The 25,298-nt window shown below is 36.8% G+C and overlaps 1 protein-coding gene across 5 annotated transcripts in view; it reads left to right on the top strand.

Annotated features, from left to right (window-relative positions):
• usp6nl (USP6 N-terminal like) overlaps positions 1 to 25,298 on the top strand; it is a 118,090-nt gene that overhangs the window by 80,053 nt on the left and 12,739 nt on the right. For all 5 annotated transcript variants that reach the window (XM_022193756.2, XM_051947913.1, XM_022193755.2 and 2 more), the window contains 7 exons: positions 7,094 to 7,173; positions 9,774 to 9,813; positions 12,149 to 12,229; positions 19,694 to 19,801; positions 21,731 to 21,840; positions 22,711 to 22,759; positions 22,986 to 23,106. In XM_022193756.2, coding sequence (XP_022049448.1) covers positions 7,094 to 7,173; positions 9,774 to 9,813; positions 12,149 to 12,229; positions 19,694 to 19,801; positions 21,731 to 21,840; positions 22,711 to 22,759; positions 22,986 to 23,106 — 589 coding nt within the window. The remainder of the gene's footprint in view (positions 1 to 7,093; positions 7,174 to 9,773; positions 9,814 to 12,148; positions 12,230 to 19,693; positions 19,802 to 21,730; positions 21,841 to 22,710; positions 22,760 to 22,985; positions 23,107 to 25,298) is intronic.

Genomic DNA, 25,298 nt, shown 5'->3' with positions numbered 1-25,298 from the left:
ACTTCAGCTCAGCATGAGAGTTTCTACTGCTGTCTTTGCTTCCTCTTTGCCTGGTAAATGGAAATGCTGCTATGACTCATGATTTTCAAGCACTTTGCTTGTTGTTAAATTGCAGCAGGGAGAAAGACAACATTTGTCCAGCATCTGTCTCTCAAATGGCAAATTGGAGGAATCCTTATCAAAAACGTAGGTTGTCATTGTGTTTATGTGACAAAATACACAATAGGATACAGCATTATCTCATTTTTGTAATCCTGAAACATCCAATGGAAGAACAATACTAAGCCTGAAGTTATATCGAAAACATTTATGAATATTTTTACTTCATAAACATTATTTTATTTAGACTTTATTTAGACTTTATCTTTATCATATTTCATGTACAATGAAAAGTCTTTATTTTTAGACATTGTGCTGTTACCTTTTATGCTAATGTAAATCCACAGATCTGTTTTCATTACCTGACTATTAATTATTCTCAGTTATTTATATCCATGTTGTTCTTGAAGTCCGACGTCGCTCGGCCCAAGAAAAGTGTCCGATTGTTATGCAGATGTGTTATTATTTCACGAGTGTGCGTATAAATTAGTAGACACTCATCTGAAAATGAATTTGCAAATGAAAAGCCTCTTTACAAAGCCCTTTATGACATCCATAAAACTGTCAGACTTTTATAAATCACCCTCTAATGTGTGTTTTTATCAGTTGGCGTTGAGTTATTAAACAAGATAAAACACTCAAAACTGCTATTTTATTCATATTTGTGCATTCAGATGAACTCCTGTGCAGTAATTCTTGCTAGTTTCTGAGTTCTGTGGATGTTTCTTGAGTGACACGTCGTCTCACGGCTCGGCGCTATCGGTCAGACCAGCGCTCGCTCGCTTTGTAAATTAGTCTTTTTAATTTAGCCAGCAGGCTGCATATTGGAGGCGCCTCATTAGGAGCGAAGAGAGCGTGGAGATGATGGAGGCGTGTGTTGCTGCTCATCATTTATGGATATTAAGAATGATATTTTTTTTTGCAGGAATTAATAGTTTTGCTGTCAAACTGCTGTCTGTGTTTTATGGCTAAATCGAGGTCGCTGATCGCAAATAATTGGAGCCAATATTTCGTGTCCAGTGAAGTCATGCTTGGTTGGGATCAAATCAAAACTGTCAAGTGCTATCATATTGTCCTGTTTGTTTTTTCAGCTGTACGAGCAGCATTTCTCTGGAGCTGACAGTGTCGACAAGTTCAACAACTTTTGGCTGGGTCAACATTCTTGGTAGTTTCTGTCGATTTCCTCTCAGAACTTCAGCTTTCAGTGAACTTTCCTGACATGACATTTGGTTCAGACCCTGTCGGATGAACTGTTATCACTTCGTTGAGCCAGTACTTTGTTTCTTTCCAAATACTTGAAACGTGGATGTTTTTAGCATTGGTAGTTCCAAAATATAAGGTTGTTTAAACCACAGATATGACAAATTTATTTTCTGATTGCTACCAAGCAATCTGGCAAGTGATGAAGTGACATCAGTATCTAGTAAAAGTGCTAATCAGCAAATCCTAGCAAACTAACACACTAAACCAAGATGCTGAGTATGTTAAGCCTAACTTGCAAAATATGAGCATATTGGCATTTAATTTTCATTTTAAAGATTCGATATGCAAGATTTGAACTTTGTATATACATTAGAACAATCCTATAGAAGATTCTGTGCCATGTACTGTGTCTATAAAAAGTATTCACCCCACTTGGAAGTTTCCACCTTATTGCTTTTGGATTTTAAATTAAGGTCTGTTTAATTTACCTTTTTTGACAAGAATTTACAAAAAGACTCTTTCATGTCAAAGTGAAAATATAGAAACTACTGAGGGAGGCCACCAAGACACCCATGACTCATAAAGTGAAAGGCAGGGAGAAGCTGTGGTTGATTTCACAGCGTTTACAGAGGAACAAAGCAGCTCTTTGCTGAGTTGCTGCTAACATGGCTGTATACTCACAGAATTATTGATTTAAAAGCAAATATCTTTAATGATTTTCTGAATTCAAGTTGCTGTTTTTTCAGTTGGAAGATCCTTTAGTGACACTGTTTAGTGTAGAATGACACATCTGATAAAAAGTGTGTCATAAAGTAATAAATGAATGGTGGCTTTTAAATTGTAAATTTTGTTTCTTCACCTACATTTGTTCTGGATTTATGGCAGTCAGAAGATGATTAAACTATATTTGTTTCTTTCTTTTACTCAAACATTTGCTCGGTTCTTATAAGGCTCACAATTTTGTATCTTCAGAAGCTTGAAATGATTCTGATTAAACAACTTGCACAAAGAAATCCCTTCATTTGACCGACTCACACCTCAGAATCAACTTCTGACAAGTGATGCAACAAGATAAAGCCTTATATTAAGGGTCAGAAGCAAAAAAAAGATGAAGAACCACTGATTTATTATTGAATAAGTAGCAGTTATATTGATAAACCGCAGAGATCCAACACACAGTCGACCGTATTGTGCAGTCAATCAGAGATCTGCAGCGACACACAATCACAGGAGCGACTGCTGAGTCCTGCTTTAATTTCAGCCTGAAATTGATTCCAAGCAGAGAGAGAAATGATAAATGTGTCGGCCGTGATGATGTGGAGCTCAGGCTGGAGAATAAAACACTGAGGGCTTTTTGCTTCTGCACAGATGCCGAGTGCGTTTGAGTTATTTATTCAACTGATCTGCAGACACTGGGCAGAAACACAAGGACGAGATAAAATCTGAAATATTTCACCTCGACATCTGGACAGACTTCTGAGTCTGTTACCGTGGACAGAATGTTTTGAAGATATTCAAGGTCAAGTCTAACGCTAGTTTTTGTAGTAGTAATCCATATTATTCCACATATACACAACCATTAAAAAGTTTGGGGTCACTTAGAAATGTCCTTATTTTTGAAAGAAAAGACATTTTTTTCAAGGAAGATCAAATTAAATTTTTCATAAATCCAGTCTAGACATTGTTAAGGTGGTAAATGACTATTCTAGCTAGAAACAGCTGATTTTTAATGGAATATCTCCATAGGGGTACAGAGGAACATTTCCAGCCACCATCCCTCCTGTGTTCTAATGCTACATTGTGTTAGCTAATGGTGTTGAAAGGCTGATTGACGATTAGAAAACTCTTGTGCAGTTATGCTAGCACATGAACGAAAGTGTGAATTTTCATGGAAAACATGAAATTGCCTGGGTGACCCCAAACTTTTGAACATTCATTTAAGTTCTTTGACTAATTTACCTCATTAATTGGTCATTTTTAGCATAAGTAGCTGTACCAGTGACCCCTTATTTTTATACGCATTTTTAAGTATTGCATCAGAAAAAGTTACTGGAAGTCCCAAAATTAGATAAAAAACATCCTCAATTTTGCAAGTTTTTTTCACTCTCTTAAGGTAGTTTTTGAATTTTTTTCATGAGTCATTGCTCCTTGTCTATAACTTCTGACATGCTGGATATTTAACTCTTCTGTTTGATTTTTTTTGCCGCCATTTAAGCCACAGCACCACCTTCCTAATTTATTTACTCCAAAGCAACTAATGGAAACAGCACTCAACCACATCTTTTTCAATATTTTTGTGCTTTGATTTACTTTAAAAGCTACAGTCAGGGCTAAAACATTGCCAAAAAAAATGCACATCCAACCTCGGATATCCCATGATATAACCACAGATTAATGAAAGCTTGGTTACTTTTACTTCTATTTCTTTAAGATGCAGCATTTAGTATGACCAAATAAATCCTCTGAAGCCCCATAAACCTCTTTGCTCACTTGAAAGGCATGGTGTTTTTAGAAAAATGTCATAATCACACTATTTATCAAAGTGGGAGACTGTAAAAGCTGAAAAAAGCATTGTATTTTCAGTTTTTTTTTTAATGATTTCTGATGATTTCCGTCAAGGAAATGAACCAAATCTAAGCTTAAATTGTTGCATTATTCTACATCTCATTTGAAAATCTACCAAAAATAAACCAGTCACCTGGCTAAAATTCAGGAACTGCTCGGCTAAACTGCAGGCGGTGTACACAAAGCAGATAGAAGGCGTGTATGGAAGCAAATTAGCGAGACTAGGAGCAAAACAGAATATGCTTTTTGAGTAATATAAATGCAGCATGGCTCAAAAACAGTAACGAGAGGAGCAAGATGCTGGAAGATACATTTTCTGTGAAGCATCTCTCTAGATATGGTGTGCAGAGTAGTGGGTCAGAAAATGTGCATGTTGTTCCAGCTCTTTTTTTCATTTTACCTTTGATATTCTGCACAGAAGACATTCCTGAGTCTTGTCTATTTATAGTCATGGCTGATCTGTTTGCATAGAGGTGCAGGACTTTATATTACAGTGAAAAGGTTTATCTGGAGAATCCTTACTTTCAGAAGTCAGAACCCGTCAGTATGTAGACTCTGGGCCAGAAATTATTTCTCTCCTTTGTGTAATCTCAAGTTGTGCTTGGTGTTTACCTTGTCAGAGCAACATCTTAATTGAAGGAACAAATAAACACGACTGACACACTTTTCCTGTAATTACTTTGCAGTTCAACAAATTGCAGCGTACGTTTCTCAGTAATTACATAGTGCTCGGAGACAGGGTTTTTCCTGCAGAGAAGAAGATTCAGCAACTTAGTAAAGACATTTAAAATTGCCAACGCAAACTTTTTAAATTTTTTTTTTTTTTTTTTTTACCAGTTTTGCTAGTTTGACGTTCATTTAAACATGCTTAATACACATTTTTGGTCATCAAATGTACAAAAATGACAGGAAATGCAAAGATTTCAGATCAAATGAAAATGATACAATCCAGTTTGATACTGATCTGGTTATAGCTACAGAAAAAACAGTTTCTTTGTCATTTTTGGTGCATTTTTATTTGCGCAGAAGGTTCTGCACTGTGAAGTGTACAGATTTTTTCTAAGCTACTAGATGAAATCCAGTCTAGTGTGTGCAGATTTAATGAGATATCGAACTCTAAAAGAAAAAAGTTGGATTCTTGCACCAGTAGTTTGCAGCCTCGGCATACATTTTTTAAAGTTTTACTCAATGCAACCTGCAAAGAAAATCTGTTAAAAGCTGTTTGGTATTGTTGGTTATTGTTGGTTCCTTTGGATTTGAGATTTCAGCCTCTGTACCCCAACAGAGATGAGATGACTGACGTGCTTGGTGATTCTTTTAACTCGTTTTGAATGTAAATTAGCTTTTATTTCTTCGAACGAAAGTGCAAATCTTCAACCTGCAGCTCCAATTTGAGAACTTTTATACTTTTTTTCACTGCAACAAGGCCTCGCATCAACCAGATGTGACTCGACATTTGCAGGTTTTGTTATGTTCTGACCTTTTCGTCTTTTCTTGATATATTCTCTCCCTACTCGTGTCTACATAAAGCTTCCTCGCTCTCTCTACCTGTTGGCTTTTTCTATTTCGCTGCTCCATGATGGTGAATTAACCAGTGCAGGTGGGCGTCTGGCTGTTCATTTCACACCTGTTAATCGTCGCTCCCACACTGTAACACACACACACATAGTGCCATAAATACACACTCGCGGCGACACACATTTTCCCAAGGGCGCCGGAGTCGTAATCTAGCAGCCAATCAAAACGTGATTCCGTGCCCTGGAGGAACGTGGGCGGCATGTAATTCATCGCTCGATCAGACGGGTTATTTCAGAGCACAAACAGCATCAGTCAAACAAACTGATGTGACAATTATTTCCTGGAGCAACTGATTCACTGTTCCTTCCATAAAGTGTCGAAAACTACAGAAATGCATCCAAGGAGGAGGGAAAATGTTTCTTTCTAGCAGAACTTTGTAGCTTGTTTTACTGTTTGCTCGTCCATGTTGCACTCAAGCGATCTAATTTTCCATTTAAAACCAAAACCAGAAATATTAATGCAGCTTAAAGCTAGTACACCAGGATTACTTCTTCTTTGAAGTGATATAAAATGGTATCATGAAAGTGTATCATCACTTTATACATATATACTGTTGGGTTGAAAAGTAGAAAATATTCATTTTGTTTCAGCTCAAGTCTAAAACCCAAAGATCTTTGATTTATTACCAAATATGACAAATAATCAGTTGTAAAAGTTGGCATTGTGTTTTCAGTTGTTCACCTAATTGGTCATTTCAACTGTGCTTGACATTCTCACACATGCATTCATTTAAAGTCTTTGGCTTATTTAGCTAATTTTTTTTTGGTAATTCTTCACATATATTAATCTTTAGTTGTGTCAGTAACTTACTTTTATATGCATTGTGAAGTATTGCATTAGAAAAAGTTACAGAAATTTGCACACAAAAAAGAAATTACCCAATTTTGCAAGTTTTTTTCACTTGCTTAACGTGTTTTTTTTTGTTTTTTTTTACATTTTCGAAAGAATTTATTCTCCTTTTTTTTAATAAATTCTGACAAACTGAACATTTAGCTTTGTTGTCCAGTTTCTTCTACCCTGTCACAGCCAAGTAGTGCCATAGAGGTCATAGCGCCACCAAATCACATCTTTTCAAATGCTTTGCCTGTTGTTGTCTTTGTACATTTGGAAATGTGCCAGTTTGAGCCAGTGGTTCCTGTAAAATCTTGACTGGTTGTTGAAATAATCATTAAAAATGACAAGTAAGCCATTTTAGTTTAACCATTTTCTCCCAGTTTAGCTATTTGAAAGTTCTACTAGTTGCTAAGGTTATCTTGGTTATTTTATTTGTTAGATTGATCATTTAGGTGATTGTTATGGCCTAAATCAATCCTGACGTTAAGACTTCACTTCTGTAAATTGTCAAACAAACATAGTTTATGTCTTTACCAAGCCCAGCTCTGTTCAGATTTGGTTACTGGGAAGTGAATCCAACACTGAAATCATCCAGTATGTTTAAATCCTCATTAATCTTCTTTACAAGGGAGAAACTGGAACTAGCAGCACTTTTGCAGTTTTACTTGGTAAAAATAACACAACTGAAACCAGAGAATCATAAATATTGTTCCCAGCTAACTTTCGGTACCTTGTTATACTCCAAAAATACACCTACATTTCAGTTTTTAATGGTGTTTTCTGTTGTTTCTTCCTCTTTATTTTTGGCTTTTAGGGGAAAGAGGCCACCGTGGAGCCCTGGGAGGACACCAACTTCCACCTGTACAAAGTTGTCGACCGTTTTGGCTTCGTCCAGTAAGACCTCACACAGAAAAACATACACACAACCTACAATCACCACTAATGCCTAAATGAAATACCTCTGAAGCAGCTGGACGGTAGCGCTACAGAGGAAAATGAGATGCTGTGTGGCTGGTTAGGACGCCACAAGGCTCTTAAACAGAACTGTTATATATAGACTGGAGCATGCAGGCAGGAAACAGGTTGGTTAGCCACAATCACAGGGCATCAGTGTTCGGGTAGAGATCCAGACCAGAGCTGGGCGGGTGGCGGAGCAAAGAAACCTGCGGGTTATTGTGATTGTTTAAGACAAGGACAGAAGTGTCCTGAGGTGAAGGTCAGTGACTGGGCAGAAGAAGAAGTAGAAGAAAAAGCAAAGGGTTGATGTGTCAGACTGGAAGGACTGGTGGCAGAAAAAGGGCCTCCATGAAGTGTTTAGATTAAAGATACTATAAAGACAGATGTCAGTTTACATCTTTGAGGGTTTTTTGGGTCCCAAGGATGTTTCTCCAGATGGTATAATTGTTTAATGTGTGAAATCTGGTGTCTATTTCTGTTGTGAACTTATTCCACCCATTGTGAAGAAATGAAAACTGTAATGTTGCAAAAATGGACGTCATTTGCAACCAGTCTGTGCAGAAGTTACCACAGAGATTGAGACGTTATATCACCTCCTGCAACTTACCCAGTTTTATCCAGATTAAAAATGGTTTGAAGCTATTCGTAGCTTCATATTAGCTACTTTTTCCACTTCAAGTACATTCAAGCCATTTTAAGGTTGCCTGAACTTTGTGCATCTTCCCACCGCAAGAACCATCGCCATAGATCCTCCTTATGGCCTTTTCGAGAAAGAAAAATGTACCTACTCCAGATTGGGTACTGTTTTACAAAGTTGATTGGGTTAATTCAGACAGGACAACAAAAACTAGCTACATTTTTTTCTGTCTTCTCAATGTCCTCATCCAATAGCAGTTGTCTACTCTCTAATATCACCATTAGCAATGTAAAATTCAATCTAAAGACTCAAACAAATCCTCCACTGTTGAATTTTCTACATGCTCTGAGACTGGAGTTAAGTCCAGTAACAGCAATTTGCCGTTGTTTTGGTGCAGTCAAAGTCAACGTCATGGTCGAAGCTGTTGGATCTGCATCACAGTGGAAATAAAACAGCTGAAAGGAAAGATTGTGGCACAGTTTTTTTTTAAAGTTCGTGCCACCTCCGCCTTCTACAAGTTCCTGCAGTGGAAAACCAGCTTAGTAACAACTGCAGAAGATCCCTCAAAATATCAGTTTGCACTAGATGAATGTTCATGATTATCGTCAGTCCATTCAGGCAATAATGTAACACATTAAATTATATTAACCAACAAGGCAGAAGATGATTGGCATGCACGTCAAAAAATGTGCTGTAGATTAGCTGTAGTACCTGGTTGTGCCACTAGGTGGAATGTCTTACTGTTTAGTAACGTAGTGAACTGAGGAGTCGATCGCTCGGATTACTAAACTAAGTTTCATGTTGGAAGCACATTCAACCATGGAAATGTTAATGTTGGAATTCAAACTGGTAAATGAGTAGTTTTCAGTTTTGTTGTTTGGAATTTTGATTGTTATAGATGAGTGCCGAGGACTGTACGGATTTAGCTAGCAACCAGCCACCATGACAGAGACTTCTGTAGTAGTTAATGACTTCCAGCCAGGGATTACCAGTTTCTGCCTATAATAAAGAGTCTAATATTGGCTTTTTAAAATTTTTGTAAAGAACATGTGCATTTCAATCTCTCCAGAGGGGTTCAGAGAGTTTCAGGATTATAAATGATTTTTTTTTAAAAACATACACTTCATCATGTAAAATTATTGCACTGGGCAGTTGGATAACACTGTATGTTACTGATATAAGACTTCACAGGAAATAAAAAATGAAGGAAGAAGAAATACACTTTCAGCTTATCTGTATAGAGACTGTGGCTCGTCTAGAAAAATGTAAGTTTTACTTATTGTTTTGAGGAATAAATTGATGTGTAAAAGATGTTGGATCAGTAAAGTTACACCAGTCGCTCAGTTTTCACTTTTATCTTCATTTTAAGCAACGTTCTGTATTAAAGTCAAGAAAAGAGGAAGAAGAAAACAGGAAAAGCCATTTCTCCACAGAGATCGATCTTTACATTCTGTGGATATTCTGCTAAACAGCAGGTAGGAAATAGAGGAGCTGGAACCAGAATATTGACTGAGTTTGTCTCAAAGGAAAACGCTCCTGCAGAGACTTTAAAACAGATAACAGGTTGAGGAAAGTCCAATCTGTTATTTTCTGATTGTTTGGCTGCTTTGTGATGTTTTCTTCCTCTGATGACATTCAGGCAGTGAGTCGAGCTCGAGTGTTACTCAGTTGTTTCATCAATCGGCGTTTCATGGAAGGAATGCATTAAAATACTGACATCAAGTGCAGAAAAATGGAGACTGGTTGGAATATTTATGTTTGTATCACGTGTATATTCAGATGTGACTAAACTTTGATTCATCCATTGCATTTCTCCAAGCGAGGACAAACTGGAGGTCAAAAGATGATATTTCCTTTTTCTTTTGTTCATTCGTTCCCTTTTTTCTTCTTCTCTCCTCAGTGAGAATGAACTTCCATCCTACGACTCAGTGGAGGAGAAGGTGAGTCACAACAAATACATCTGTACAGCTTCCAGCATTTTGTTTTAACGCAAATACACAAAATTTTCAACCACAGCAATCAGGAAATTATATTTCACATTCATGATTGCATATTCGGTTCATCTAGACAGCTGTGACCATTAGATTAATCGGACAGAACATGTTTGAGATGCACAGAACCAGACTGAAGCAAATATTGTGTTCGTCCAGCCGCCACGTTTCCATTTATTTTGAAAAACATTGGAGGAAAAGTTCCGAAATATTGCAAAAATTTGAAAACTTAGGCTTGTTTCCATTAACTGCTTCAAACTCGGCTTCATAGTGACATCAGAAGGTGGCGCTATAGGGCTACATTAGCAAAAACGACCTCAAAAAAGTCAATTTTCGTTGACATTTCATCATCTGATACTTCAAAATGTGTATAAAAACATATTATGGAACCATTTCTTTATGGTCTCGTTTACTACTGAAAATGTCCCACAGACCCCAAAATAACAATCACCTCTGTAGTTTTCTGATAGATTAGGTCAACATGGCACCATTGGCTTACAATGGTGAATAAATAACAATACACCATGATGGATAATGGTGATATGGCATATTTACTGTAAAAAACAAAAATGTTTCACTTTTTATTTCCTCATTTTTTCTTCTTCTTCTTCGATGTTTTTCAACAGTTGGAAAACAGCTATATACAGCCAATAGTGCCATCTTCTGACGCCATTGTGCAGTTAAATTTATTTTCTCCAAAACAGTGAATGGAAACAAACCTATTTTCTCATCTCTCATTCTTATTTTGCAAAAGTTCACTTCAAATTTGCCTGACAGTTATATGGAAACAAAGTTCATGGCTTCATGCTGCTACACTGGAGACACTGAAGTCCTATTTTGTTATAAATAGTATAGTTTATACAGACGGGTGACAGATTAAAGGAAAACCTTGAGCCTTTGATCCCTACAATGACGGGGTCTGGTGGTTCTGTTATGTTGTTGGGGACATTTTTCTGGCTTAGGTTTGATCCGTTTGTCCTCTTGGAGGAAAGAATCAATGCAAATCAAGTGTCCTCAGTCGTCTTCTTTATCCTGTGAATATATAAACCTTTTTATCCTGATCGGAGTGGTCTCTTCCAGGATGACATTGCTCTTTTTCACGGGGTATGAAGGGTTTGATAAAAAGTGATGGAAATATCTCTTAGAAAAATGGTGTTTATCACTCCAGTAGAGTTCCAAAGATGTAAAAAAATTAATGTCAAAGAGCGTTGAAGCTGTTTTTGAGACCCTACACCACAAAAAGACACCGTTTCTTTAATTTGCTACCCATCAGTAGACCCTGTGGATGAAAATACACTATCTACAGAGCAGCAGCTTCATTTGTAAGTGACTAAAAACCAAAAAATATGTTCCGTAGAGGAAAAAATGTCGAACAAATAATCCCTACTGACACTATACAAGTATTCCAAGAAAAAATCGTCTCCAGCCTCCGTTGTTGTTCACGAGGCAGAAATCATCAGATTCAAGGTGTTTCCGCATCAGTTAGGAGCTTTTATTCCAGGGACAAGGTGTAATTCATGAATATATTTCCTACTGCATCAGATGAGATCCGCACACAGTCGCTGTCAGTTGTTTTTGGGGTTATTTGGATGTTTTTCTGTCAATTTCCTCTAAAAATAGACTCGCTTTTTGTGTATCATATTACATTCAGGTCTTTGTTCATCACCTCAGAGAGTGTTTTCGCGCCGCCCATTGTGTGTTTGTTTGTTTTTTCACTAACTGTGATATTACCCTCCAACCAGGTGTGTTGACACATTAAATGTTGCATTCGGGTCCTGTGGGAAATAACAGCTTTTATGCTCGCGAAGCTCAATTTACTCCAAGCTCCGTGCATGCTGGGCGAGAATATAGAGTTTGCGAAACAGAAAAAAGCAGAAGAAAACAAGTCAGTGTGGCTGTTTTTCTTCATTTATTATTTATGACTTAATTTCCACCAAAAATTGGAAACAAATTTTTTAATTAAGTCATAATAAATAAAAGAAAATTGATTTTTTGTAATAAATTTGGTTTATAATCCCAAAGCAGCAGCACAAAACTGACTGGAATTGTGATTTAATTTGACAAGTGTGGATGTGTTCATAAATGTACTGAAGAGCTGTAGCGAAAAGCTTTAATTAGAGCATCTAGACAGCTTCGAGCGACTGCCAATGTGATCACCTGCAACTTGTTAGCTTTTATCTGTCAGCCCGTTCAGCCTGCGAATCCCAGCGGACGTCAAAATGCAGCCACTGAAAAAACTGCTGCAGGGGGAAGTTATTAATGTGTCACTTCTGGTTTTGTGCAGCAAAAACACACGGAGGTGGAGAGGACCACCAAGTGGCTGAAGATGCTGAAGAGCTGGGACAAATACAAGAACAGCGACAAGGTGATTTTCTGTCACTGCACATCTTCTTCCTCATCCTTCTACGCTCTCAGGATTCTCTTCTTTTAATGCTTATATTGTCCAGCTGAACAGAATAATCAAGCCATCATGTTGTGTTGCAGTGGAGATTTTAATGTCACAGAAACAAGTTAAAAACACCCTGATTTTGCCTAACCTTGCAGCTCTGGTTTACACTTCTACTAGTTTGCACTTCTACATGAGCATGCAGTGGAGTTAATTTAGGTTTTTTGCTAAAAACAGGATATGATGGTAAAAAATAGACCTGTGCACCAAAAGCATTGAGCTAGTAAGATATAAAGGTTGCAATGAGGTGCAAATAAATGCAGAATAAGCTTAAACAGGGATATGCAATATATAGCTGAAACGTTTATCAAAATAGAATGTTTGATTTCATCAATATTGATAATTATCTGTAATTTTTAGTTACCTTTTTTCAAAGCAGTCGAAAAATGGTTTCATTTGAATTTAACCACTTTAACTTATTTTTCAAGGTATACAGGCAACAATTATGTTAGCTCTACGAAATGAAAAACACAAATACTTTTAAATACATAAAAAATAATCAGGATAAAGGAATAATCTCATCTTGATGCACATTAAAGAAAGAAAGAAAAAAATCTGCTGAAAATACAATAAATAAGCCTATGTGAAAGACACCGTAACTCTTGTTCGTGGTACAAATTTTTGAAAAATTTCTTAACTGATAGTCGGCAGCATCATCAGTAAATAATTGATTATTTGTCACACATGACATTAGTGCCTTAAGTGATTAACTTGTCCGCTCAGCTGTATGATCATTACCTTGCTGGAAGTCATTAATCACCACAGAAGTCTTTGTCATGGTGCCTTTTTGATAGCTAAACCCCCACATTGTTCTCTGCTCGTGTTCAGTCGCAAACACAGCAACCACATGATGCTAGTCTTTCAAGTGGTGATACAAGCCATTTAGATGTAAGTTAATTCTTCTTGAGTATGTTAAATGTGCCTAGGAGTCATTATCCACCACAGACGTCTCTGTCATGGTGCCCCTTTGCTAGCTAAACCCCTACAGTGCTCTCTACTTGCAAACCACCTCTTCTAGTCACTACAGTAATAAACACAACAGACAAACTGCTATCTGTCAAAATAGTAAGAGGCGCCCCTGGTGGTGCAGCCAGGTACTACAACTATTGCAGACTGCCTTATCAGTTAACGTGTTTTAATTGGTTAAATTATTCACTCCAATAAATAAACCTCAAATGCATTGAACTGAAACTATCAAACATTATGTTGAGCAATTTTAAAGCGATTAGTTGTTTTCATTAGTGTTTTGTCATAGCAAGTTTGTGTCATAGTTAGCCCTCTTTTGGTTTTATTTGGTTCATTAATTTAGCAACAGCCTCATTTTCTTTGCGGTATCACCTCCCTTTATATGTTAGTTTAGTCACTGAGCAATAAATTACTTTTTAACTGGTTTTGTGTAGCTTCTCTGAACTCTAGCAGAGCTGGAATGTAACTTTACAGAAGCTAATAATTAACATTTCATTACCAGAAACGTCTTTTACACCAGATTTCTGCAGATTGCAAACATTTTCAAGGTGGATAGCAATCTAGATTTTGACCTGACATGTATTAATGATAATAATATCAACAATAATAATTACTTTTTCAAAACAAAATGCTTCACATCAGCAGCAAATGAATCAGGGAATTTAAAGTCAGAAAAACAAAACAGATTTATATATTTTTTTAAAAACAAAGAAACAATGCAGATCCAAGGACGGTTAAAACATAAAATACATAAAAGTAAAAAAATAGCTTTTGAGTGTAAGAACGTTAAAAAAGATAGTACAAATCAAATAAAAGGCAGTTTAAGAAAATGTAATACCACGAAAGGTATGAGTTGACGCCTGTCAGATCAGGTTGAACATAGTGACCTGATCCATTATTAATATAAAAATATCGATGGAAGCAGCCGAGACTGGTAAAATAACATGAAAATGATACAAATCCAATGAAAATCTCTATAAATACTGAACCTACAGTCCATTGTCGGTGTTGCAGAGCCGCTGTCAGTCTGCTGCAGTCCTGCTGATGTAGAGTCCTCCTGTCCCAGATCCCACAAGGATAATTAGAGGAGGGCAGGTATCAGTTCTAGCTGCCTTCATTAGAGCTCTTCCAAGTCCAGGTTGGGTTCTGGTGTCGCCTGCAGCACTTCACCATGTCCTTCAGCTTTAACGTTTGTTTTCCGCTGGGATTTAGTGAGTGCTGAGTGGTGTGTTGGGGCTTTGAAATACACTCATTGCTGGCACAAAGAGCACAGTCAGACTTTGTTTCTAAAGAATCGGTGAGTTACAGCCAAGGACACGGCAGCATTTAGTCCATCCCTTCATCGCTCTGCATCCTCCTCCTCCTCCCTCTTCCACTGTTTCTTTCTTCTTTAAAGCTTCAGGGATGTTTCTGTTCTCTTTGTCAGTCAGCAGTGAGGAAAAGGGTCACGCTTGATGTGTCTCTTTATTTTCTTTCCTCACTTGCCAGCTGCTGAGAACATTTAGCCCGCAGTAGGAAAGTACAAGAGAGCAGATGCACAGCAGTTACAAAGCTTTATTTTCCTTTCGCCGCACATGATAAATCTGGCTTGGGGTTACAGTATTTAGCATAGCGGTGATAATACTGTAGCATGTGAAAGTTTGTGATCTGATGTTGAACATGTTGAAGCTTCAGTTTTGCATTTTATAGCAGCTGATGGGTCACAACCTGAATTAAAGCTGCAAGAAGGGTCAAACGAGCACGTTGAGGTGTGGTATATGTCAGGATGCTGCCGAAATTTCAAGGTGTTCAGACTTAGCTGACCAATATCAAGGATTGCATCACACAGTTTCTTGCAATGGTACATGCAAATATAATAGCTACATCTTCCTGTTACCAATGGTTGACACTATGACTCACTTTTGGAATATGGATTTCTTCAGACCTGAACTCTTGTCCAGCAAATGAAATTAGGTCCAGACTGGTTCATGTCCAGCTGAGATATAAGCACTTCAGTTGTCATGGTGAGACATCGAAATTCGCCGCGCCACCGAAGACACAGCGTTTGATGACAACTTACAATTTACCCCAATTTACTTAAGGCTTACGTCACCACATTCAAGGTTAAAATGGTCAACCGGCTAACAATAGCACATCAAAGTGTAACACATGTCATTTGGAGCATGAACAGGATAGTTAGACAGTGCTTCCTGTTTCATGCCGAAGCATCAAAGTTCATGGGGCCGCCATGACAACACCCTTGAGTTCGATAACTTTAATCACTAAGGCCTGTGGATTATACTGGTGAAATTATAGGTATTTTAGAGTTACCCCTTATGAGGAGTTAACACCTGAAAATGAGCAACAATAGCAAAAAATCTCACAGTTAAAGCAAAATGGTGGACTTCCTGCTGGGTTTAGGATATGGATCCCAATGCCTACCAAATTAGTAAATGTAGGTGAAAAATCCTGGCTGTAACAGAAATGTTGCAGGGGGCGCTATGGAGCCATTTAACCACACACAAGTCCCATAAAATATATGTCCATGAGTTTTAGAGCATGTTCAGGCCTCCAAAATGCAATTGCTTTGAGTGAAAAGTAATTCCTTGCTCAGTACTCAGGCCCTAATTATTGGTCTTTTAGAAAAAGGTGAAGCTTTCATTGTGAAAAATCTCGTGATAAAATGCATGAACTGCTGATATGATTCCCTCCTTCACTGACTCTAATTGCTTGGGAGATTAATATCTAGTGAAAGCACTCTAGTGACATTGGTGTTTCCAAATTAATGCTGGTATTCAGCTCTAAAAGGCAGCAAAAATGAAGCTTCGCTAAAGAGTTTTGACCTTGTGTTCCACCACGACTTTTGAGACTCAAATAGGAACGTTTTCTACTTGAAAAATGTTTTATGTGAGCTTCGGATTTTGTCTCTGCTTTGAGATTTAGACTGTGATCGTGATATAAAAACACAAAGCGATAAGCAAATGAGTATTAAAGACACTAACTTTTGCAACAGGCGCAAATTTTAAATACGTTTTGTTCTGTTTTGTTTTCACAGTGAACATGTGCCTTTTTTCTGTGATCTTCACTCGTCATTATCTGTAAGATAACCAAACATCAAAAAATCTGTCAAACGACAGTGAAATGCTCAAAACATTACAATAAAAAATGAAAAAAGAAGAATTTTTCAGTGTATCTTGCAGAGAAGAGTGAAATCCAACTGAATTTTTTATCTCATATTTATGGAGTCGAGTGAAGAGCGGAGAGTTAATGAAGAATCGTGTGTGTGTGTGTGTGTGTGTGTGTGTGTGTGTGTGTGTGTGTGTGTGTGTGTGTGTGTGTGTGTGTGTGTGTGTGTGTGTGTGTGTGTGTGTGTGTGTGTGTGCGTGTGTCTTGGGACTCACTAGTTTGCAGAGCAGCATCCTTGTAATGAGGCTCTGATGAGAGTCAATGAGAGCATCTGTTGGACTAATCATCCTCTGAGTGTGTGTGTGTGGGGGGGGGGTGCCCATGTTTTTGCTATATTGTGGGGACCAAATATCCCCACAACTGTAGGAAAACCGAAAACTATGTCACTTGTGGGGACCTCATTTTGGTCCCCACAAGTTTAAACAGTGTTTTCTTGGCCATGTTGTTGTTACTGAAAAAAGTAAAAGTGCAAAAACGTTTCTTTAGGGTTAGCCATTGTTTTGGTAAGGTTAGGGTTTGGTTAAGGTTAGGGTAAGGGTTAGGGGTTAGATATGAATGGGGGTCAATGGTATGTCCCCACAATGATAGCAAGACACACACACGTGTGGGTGTGTGTGTGTGTGTGTGTATGTGTGTGGGTGTGGGTGTGCGTCGTGTGCACAGATAGCGTCACTTTTTGTGTGGACTTTAAGTGAAAAAGTTGTTGTAGGCTTAGATTTTATTAGCTATAAGATAACATAACTTTATTCCCTCTCTCACTGGGGGAATTTACACGTTACAGCAAATTAAGCTTCATCAAAACAAGACAAGAAATACAAAAGGAGCATTAAGATTAAAAGAAAGTTAAGAAAGACCATGTAAACCTTTCATGTGTACGATTATGGCATGTTGGATATTGGTGCCTAAATTGTAGGTGTGCAGAAGTGAACACTAAAGTTATTAAAACTAACACTGTTATGTTATTGGACAGATATTTTCATTTTTACACAATAAAATCTTTTTTCTTTCATTTTTAAACACATCTTTGCTCATGTTAAACTAAATATGCACATTAATATTTTCTTTCTTGAGTTGAAAAGGCTCTAAACGCCACCAAACTGGTGAAATCACAGACATAAAGGGTATTAATTCACATGTTTCCTGTAAAAAACAAACCAAAAAATGTATAATATCCACATCAAAAATCAGTATTTATACAAATACTAATTTGTTTTCCAACATTTGTAGTTAAATTAGATGTTTCACTGAATTTAAATCACGAAAATATTGTTATTTTACAGTTAAGATGAAAAAATCTGAATTTGTGTGTTGACTGTATAAACAAAAAACTGTCAACAATTGTAAATAAATTCCACATTTCTTTTATTTTGAAAGAAACACTGTGGACAGTAATTCAAAACTGTTATTTTGCAGGTTTGACATTTTGCTAAACTACAGATAATATTTAGTAAAAAAAAAAAAAAAAACAGAAAAAAATGTGTTAATTTACAAATTGACAAAAAAAGAAAAATGGCCAAAGTTATAAATAACATCCACATCAAAAGGGCAGTTTTGTTTTTGTTTGTTTTTACAAATAGTGGTTCTTGTCTAATTGATTGTGCAAAAAAAAAAATTCCACCTATAGTTTTACAAAGAGCCATATTTTATACAGAAACTGTTCTAAAAGAATGAATAAAATAGACTATTTTTAGATGTAGGGACCTTTATACTGAAACATACAAACACTGTTGAGGATGAAGCTAAATAGTTTGTTTGAGCTTGACTGGTATGAAGCAGGAGTTTGATTCTGACACTGAGCTCAGTGTTTTATCTGATAAACTGATTTTATTCTGTGAGAATAAAATATGTGGTTGGAGTTGAGGGAGAATCCACAGCGTTTCTCGAGCTTTAGTGATGATTTCTGCACCAGAATTAGCTTCTGCTGAACTCTGACGCGTCAAACATCCTAAAATTAGCGGCTTATTTCTATGAATTCCACCTAATCTAACAGCTGGGAGCTTCTTTTAGCCTCCAGATGTTTAAACTCCTGAAAGTCACCTGTTCAGTCGCCTCCAGACCTGCTGTAAAACCGTTCCGGCCAGATGATTCTTAATAGCTGCAGACTGAGAATCCACTGCTCTGCGATTAGCTTTGCTGCTGCAGCAGTTTGTGCTTCAGAACTTAATCTTTCTCACCCAGAGTCCGGCTGAGTCCTCGTCTCTGAATAACCGAGTTCTGTTGTGCATTCAGAGCAGCTCTTCCTGGATCTCGTCCAGCCAGATGGTCAACATTCACCTTCCAAAGCCCTCTGGTTTGGAGAGCGGAGTTCGTTTACATACGTTTCTGTTCTGGATCATTTTTGACAGCTGCATCTCTGAGGTCTGCAGATAAAACCTCTCAGCTCATAAACCCACTATTTCTCACTTTGCATGATCTGTGCCTGGCATCGAGTTATTGTGGTTAAAGCTCTGTAAAAAATATACTTTAGAAAAGGGTGGAAATACAGCCGAAAAAACTCAAGAATGTAAAAAACAAAACAAAACAAAAAACTATGAAAGTCACAAAAAATATCAAGAAATCTTTATTTTATTTTCATTTTTGTTGTTTTGTTTTCATGTGAATTAAAACTTCTTGTTTACAGTTTAGTTTTCCACTGTTCTTTTATTTGTTTTTGTTTTGACACTTTTGCTGCCAGATTTTCACAATTCTTTTTTTGTTAATATTTTACAAATTATCCCAGTTTTGTTGAATTACAGATAATATCTATTAAAACTACTGAAAAAATGTCAAAATACCAGGAAATGTCTTTGACATAATGATATTTTTAGCAGATTCAAATACAGTAATTATAGTGTAAATTGTAAAATTTTCCATGCTCTTTCACTTTGGCATGAAAGAGTCTTTATTTGTTAAATTCTCAACCAATGAAATGTCACAAAAAGAGGAAAACTTCACAAGAAAGGTCAGAGGAGATTCTGTGGCAACATACAGTATGAAATAGTGTAAAAGCAATAAAGACCAAAAAAATAAAAATATAAAGCTGCAAATGTACCTAATATGGATTCCTTAGCAGCAAATGACAAATAATAATCAGATTTTTGATAAATTACAACTGTAGTAAAGAAAAAATGCATAATAACTGAACAGTTTTCACCATATTTGATGTTTAATTAAAGGGTTGATATGTTGTCAGACTGATGGAGGTGGAAGAAGCTGCTCCTCTTTTACTTTGAAGGTCCTTTCTGACACTTCCTGTTGTTTTCTTCCTTCCAGCTGGTCCGGAGGATCTATAAGGGAATACCTCTGCAGCTCCGAGGGGAAGTCTGGTGTCTGCTGCTGGATATTCCCAAAATAAAGGAGGAGAAGAAGGATTTCTACGAGGTAGGAAGCTGCATTCATCCATCCATCCATTCTCTATGCACCGCTTTATCCTCACTAGGGTCGTGGGGTGCTGAAGTCTATCCCAGCTGACTCGGGCGAAGGCAGGGGACACCCTGGACACGTCCCCAGTCTGCATTCGTTAAAGCATAAAGATTCAGAGCATCGTTGTGGTTTTATTTGATTTTCAGCGTCACTGTGGGCAAAGCTGCAGGTTTGGAGGCTTAATCGTGTTTTTACAAAGATTTATTTATTTTTGTTCTGCACCAAGACAAACTTTGGATCTCATTAGAAAAGTTTAGCCACTGAGATCAATACGTTTCTGCCTTCAGCTGCTGTGGAGTTTAATTATGATTTTCATGCAGCGAATGAGCAAACCGGCTGGAAAATATAAACTCTTTAAAAAGGAAATTCTCTGCCTCCTGAGCAGATGAGGCTTAAAATTACTCCTCTGCACATCAGCTTATGATTGATAGTGAATTATTTTGTGGAATAATAGGTTTTTAAGGTAGTTTTAACCGAAAATGTCCAAATATCGTTAATTATTTTATAAATAATCGATATTAAAGCCTTTATTTTCCACCTAATTGATCAAAAAGTTCATATAATTTCTGAAAATCATTCTTCATGAGACATTTATAATGAATTTGAGGGATTTATGTGGGTTTTCTAGCATTTTACTCTAAACACCACATCCAAATGAAATTTGGACCCTTGAAATTGTTGAATTGTTGAAGATGCGTCTTTGGTAAATTTTTATTTAACTGATAAGTTTCTTCTGGCTTGTAATTACATAATCAAGTGAACTTTAACTATTTTATCTGTTGTTTTGTTTTGTTTACATTTTTGTAGCAGTCTTGTCCAGAATCAGTCGTGTCTTTTCTAATTCATATTAAAGCCTTTATTTGATTTATCATCAAATAAACAATTACTATAACTGTTAACAAGCTTTCTAAATTAGATATTGATGATAGAATTTAACTATTTATATGTGCTTATTTGCATTCTTGCTTAAAATGCAATGTCCAAATAATTCATACCCTTGAAATTATTGAAATTTTAAAGAAAATACATCTTTGATTCAGAGTGAATTTCTAGTTGAGCCACTGACTTTCTTCTGGCTGGAAATGACACAAATAAGTTAAGAAATCATTTCCAAAACAATGAGTATCTCTCTTGCTTGTTTTATTTTTATTGTTATTCTGACTAAAAACTATCATGTCTAAATTAATTAATATCTTTCTTGTTCATTTGTTTGTTTGTTTGTTTTGCAGAAAGCTTTTGGATCACCGAGATGCCAAATAAAAGCTTTTGATTACTGAGAAAAATATGAATTAATTTTTTTTTTGTACAAACATTTTAGAACATCATAGAAGTAGATCAAATTCATCATTAACATCTTTAATAAAGTGTTTTATTTCCAGTCATAATATACCTATAGGCCAAATAAAATTGACTATAAAATGGTCTAAATAATTGTGAGCTGGATTGTTATTCAAGTTTATTGATGCCAATTCGGACTTTTTACATTCAAACTTAAAGGAAAATTCATAAAGGGAATCTCACTTTAACTTTTCACCAAGTCTGAACGTTTTAAGAAGTTAGTTATTTTTTTTCTTTTACACAATTAAACACAGAAAACAGATTGTGAATCTTGTTTCATTTTCATTTTTCAGCTCAATTCCTTCAGGAAGTTCAGCAGTTCAGATCAGACCTGACACAGAATCCATGTTTTCAGTTCCCAAATGTTCCTCCAGGCTTGTATTTTGCTGTGAAAAATGTCAGATTTAGACGTTTCAAGGCTGATTCAACTCGCAGCCGGCAGTTGTGCTTGTTAGAAGTGAAATAAAGTGCAGGATGCAGCGTGAGTCTCTTATTTTATCCTCTGAGCTCCGATTTCATTCTTTCTTTCTTTGTTTTGGGTTTTTGTAGAAGCTGAAGGCCAGAGCCAGAGGACTTTCCCCCGACATCCGGCAGATCGACCTGGACGTGAACCGAACCTACAGGGACCACATCATGTTCATGCACCGCTACGACGTCAAGTAAGAACCTCACATCTCTGCAGTTGGAAGAGAATAATACTGACTGAGAATTTCATAGTGAGAGGCATTATGTTGTTTAACAGAAGATGTAAGAATTTGGCAACATAATCTCAACTCAAAGTCGCTTTTCTCAGTTTTCAAGATCAAGTTTCCTGCAGAAGTCGATATTCTGTTAATCCTCTGAACTCTAGAGATCTTCAGGGGGTTCACAAGTCGAGTTTCTTTGAAAAATGTCCAGTTTTGCAGCATTTGTCAGCTGGAAACTGCAAAAACAGAGAGAATCATTCGATAATCCTCCAACTTATCAAGTATAACTTTGCGGTTCCATCAGGAAATTCACCAAATCGAGATGTGTGAATGACAACATCTCAGGAACTATTTAAGATAAAAGCCTAAAATGTTCACTCTCATTTCTCATGTCTTTAATAAAAACAAATCTACATGTTTAGTTTTGTGTTATTGTGACAACCAGCTGCATGTGGTTCAGAAAATATCACTAAAAACACAGAATATAAAAAGTGAAACCAGAAAAAGGACTTGGATACTAATGCACATGGTGTCATAAAATAATGTCAGTAAAAATTACAAAATATTATAAAAGATGAAAAGATTAAGAAAAAGATAATAACATTTGAAAAAAATAAAGTAAAAACCCAGATTATGGTAGGACGCTCATACAAGCCAGAATAAAGAGATGTTTTGTTTTTTTTGCCTACATTAAAAATGTTTATGCTGTTTAAAGTGTGTCTTACTGCACTAGGGATGTTTCTGGTTTTCTCTTCTTCTAGTCAGGGCTGTTTTATTTCCACAGAGGTTTATATCGAAGTGTAGTCTGAAGGGTTTGTGTTAACAGTTTGTTTGTGTTTTCAGGCAGCAGGCGCTCTTCCACGTCCTCACAGCTTATTCCATGTACAACACGGTGAGTCACGCTCAGTCTTTGTACTTCTAGCAGCCTTTGGGTTCAGATAGTGAAAACAAGGGATGCAGAAAAAAACAACAAATGAGCCTAAGACATGGTACAACAATGTGTAAATTCAGGAGGCGTTCAAACTTTACAGAACCGGTGGATGTTTCCTGTTTTAGATGTAAGAATAAAGGGGTTGATGAGCGTATGAGCAGCACTGATGGACGTGTTGTTGTTTCAGGAGGTGGGTTACTGTCAGGGCATGAGTCAGATCACCGCTCTGCTGCTCATCTACATGAATGAAGAAGACGCATTCTGGGCTCTGGTCAAGCTGCTGTCGGGGCAAAGACACTCCATGCACGGTAATGTTTAAACTCTAAAAAAAAAAGGCAAAAAACGTTTGATGATGAGTTTTATTGAACCCACTGGATGGGTCTGAACCAGGCGTAAACTAACCGTGACGTCACCCGTTGGTTTCAACGCCGAGAAAATGAAGCCCGGATTTTGCTACTTCCTGTTCGCCGTTTTGGATTTTTTGGAGCCAGTGACGTAAAAAGCGTTATCAAACAGACTGGACCGTAGAGCAACTAGGGGCAGGATTGGCTGAGGACTCTCTTATCCCACCCACGTTTTACCGCAGATGCTTCTGTTGCTGTCTATCAAGTATAGCCACACCCCCTGGCTCCGCCAACTTTAGCGATTTATTTAAAATTCAGTATTGATTTATTTTAAGATCGGCCACCTGATCTCTCATTTTGACCATGAAAACTAACGGGAAAAAAATCCTGAGCTGTAGAAAATCAGTCTATCATATTTTATTTTTTCCAAAAATGAATTGGGGTCTATGGAGAAAAAGCGTTTTGGAGCCAACCCTAGCGGACGGCGTGATATTGCAAGTTTTTGACACTTCCGGGTTGGCTTCAATTCTGGAGCCAGATGCTACGTCCACTATGTATACAGTCTATGGTCTGAACTGAGTTCCAGCTTCCTGGTCGTCTCCGAGGCTGAAATTCACTCATTCATAAAAATGATTGATAAGCACATCGCTGTCATTTTAAGTTCCCTGAATTTTATTTACTTGACTGTTGGTCACAGCTAAGACATTGATGGCTTCACATTAGCGCAGAGAAATGGAGATGTTTTTTGTTTTTTACAGAATCTGTTTTCTGCAAGTGGTATAATTTTGGCAAAATTTTAAATGAGATGTACATGACACTAGGGTCACTTAGAAATGTCCTTATTTTAGAAAAGAAAGCAGTTTTTAAATGAATCAGAAATCCAGTCTAGACATTGTTAATGTGGTAAATGATTATTCTCACTGAAAACGGCTGATTTCTAATGGAATATCTCCATAGGGGTACAGAGGAACATTTCCAGCAACCATCACTCCTGTGTTCTAATGCTACATTGTGTTAGCTAATGCTGTTGAAAGGCTCACTGATGATTAGAAAACCTTTGTGCAGTTATGTTAGCACATGGATAAAAGTGTGAGTTTTCATGGAAAACATGAAATTGTCTGGATGACCCCAAACTTTTGAGCGTAGTATATCTGTTCATGGAAATCATGTTGAGCGAAGAAAATGGATACGAAAGATTTCCAAAACCAAACTTTTGAACATTAGTGAAGAACAAGCACCGTTGAATGGCTCCTCGCTTCCTTCCAGATTTGGTTTCTGCTGGAACAGAATGAAGATTAAATTACTATTTTCTATTCATTTTTATTGAAGGAACATCAAGTGTACATTTTCTCATGAAGCAACCGCTCTGATAATATGTGACTCTGGAACAACCTGCCAAGGGGCGTCACTCGGTCTGAAGGGCAGGGGGGGCTTAGCCTCCAGGAGATGCACAGGATGTGAGTGAATGTTTAATTTCACAAACAGCGAACAAAAACTGAGAAATTGCTTTTACATTTTTTGGACAGATTTAGGGGGTTTAGGTCCGATTTTACCTCTATATTTCACCTTAAAAGCTGTTGATCTTGCTTTGCTTGGTATCTTTTTTTTCAGCACAACCTCACCTGTGTGATTCTATAATTATTTATACATTTTGATATAATGTATGGACACACTTGACCTAAAATAGCAAAAAAAAATACAAAGTCCAAGTAGAAAAAAGTTAGATTTTTTTGCTGTGGACACCATAAACATGTGTAATGAATCCTTTTCAGAACTTATAATGTAAATATAAATTGTTTGTCATAAAATAATGTACAAATTTAGGAGTTAACACAGTTATATACCACTATTTGCACTAAAATGCTGGAATTTTTTTAGGTGTTTTTGCACAACTATTTACAAAATCATGAGGAGTCACAATAAAATTTTACATAAATGAATTTGTAGCATTCCAAAAAGCTTTTTCTGTCCACCACAATCTCTACAATGACAAAAACAATGGAAACAGTCTTTAGGACCAGAGGGAGAATCCAGAGTCCTGGTGGTCTCCATTGGTAGAATATGTTTATTATGAATGTTATTATTGTTGTTGTTGTTGTTGTTGTTGTTTTATTATTATTATTATTAGTAGTAGTAGTAATAGCGGTAATTTATTA

Source organism: Acanthochromis polyacanthus, chromosome 1, assembly GCF_021347895.1.
Source record: "Acanthochromis polyacanthus isolate Apoly-LR-REF ecotype Palm Island chromosome 1, KAUST_Apoly_ChrSc, whole genome shotgun sequence".
NCBI lineage: Eukaryota > Metazoa > Chordata > Actinopteri > Pomacentridae > Acanthochromis > Acanthochromis polyacanthus.
The sequence above is the reverse complement of the archived record's forward strand: the minus strand, read 5'-3'. Positions and strand labels throughout refer to the sequence as shown.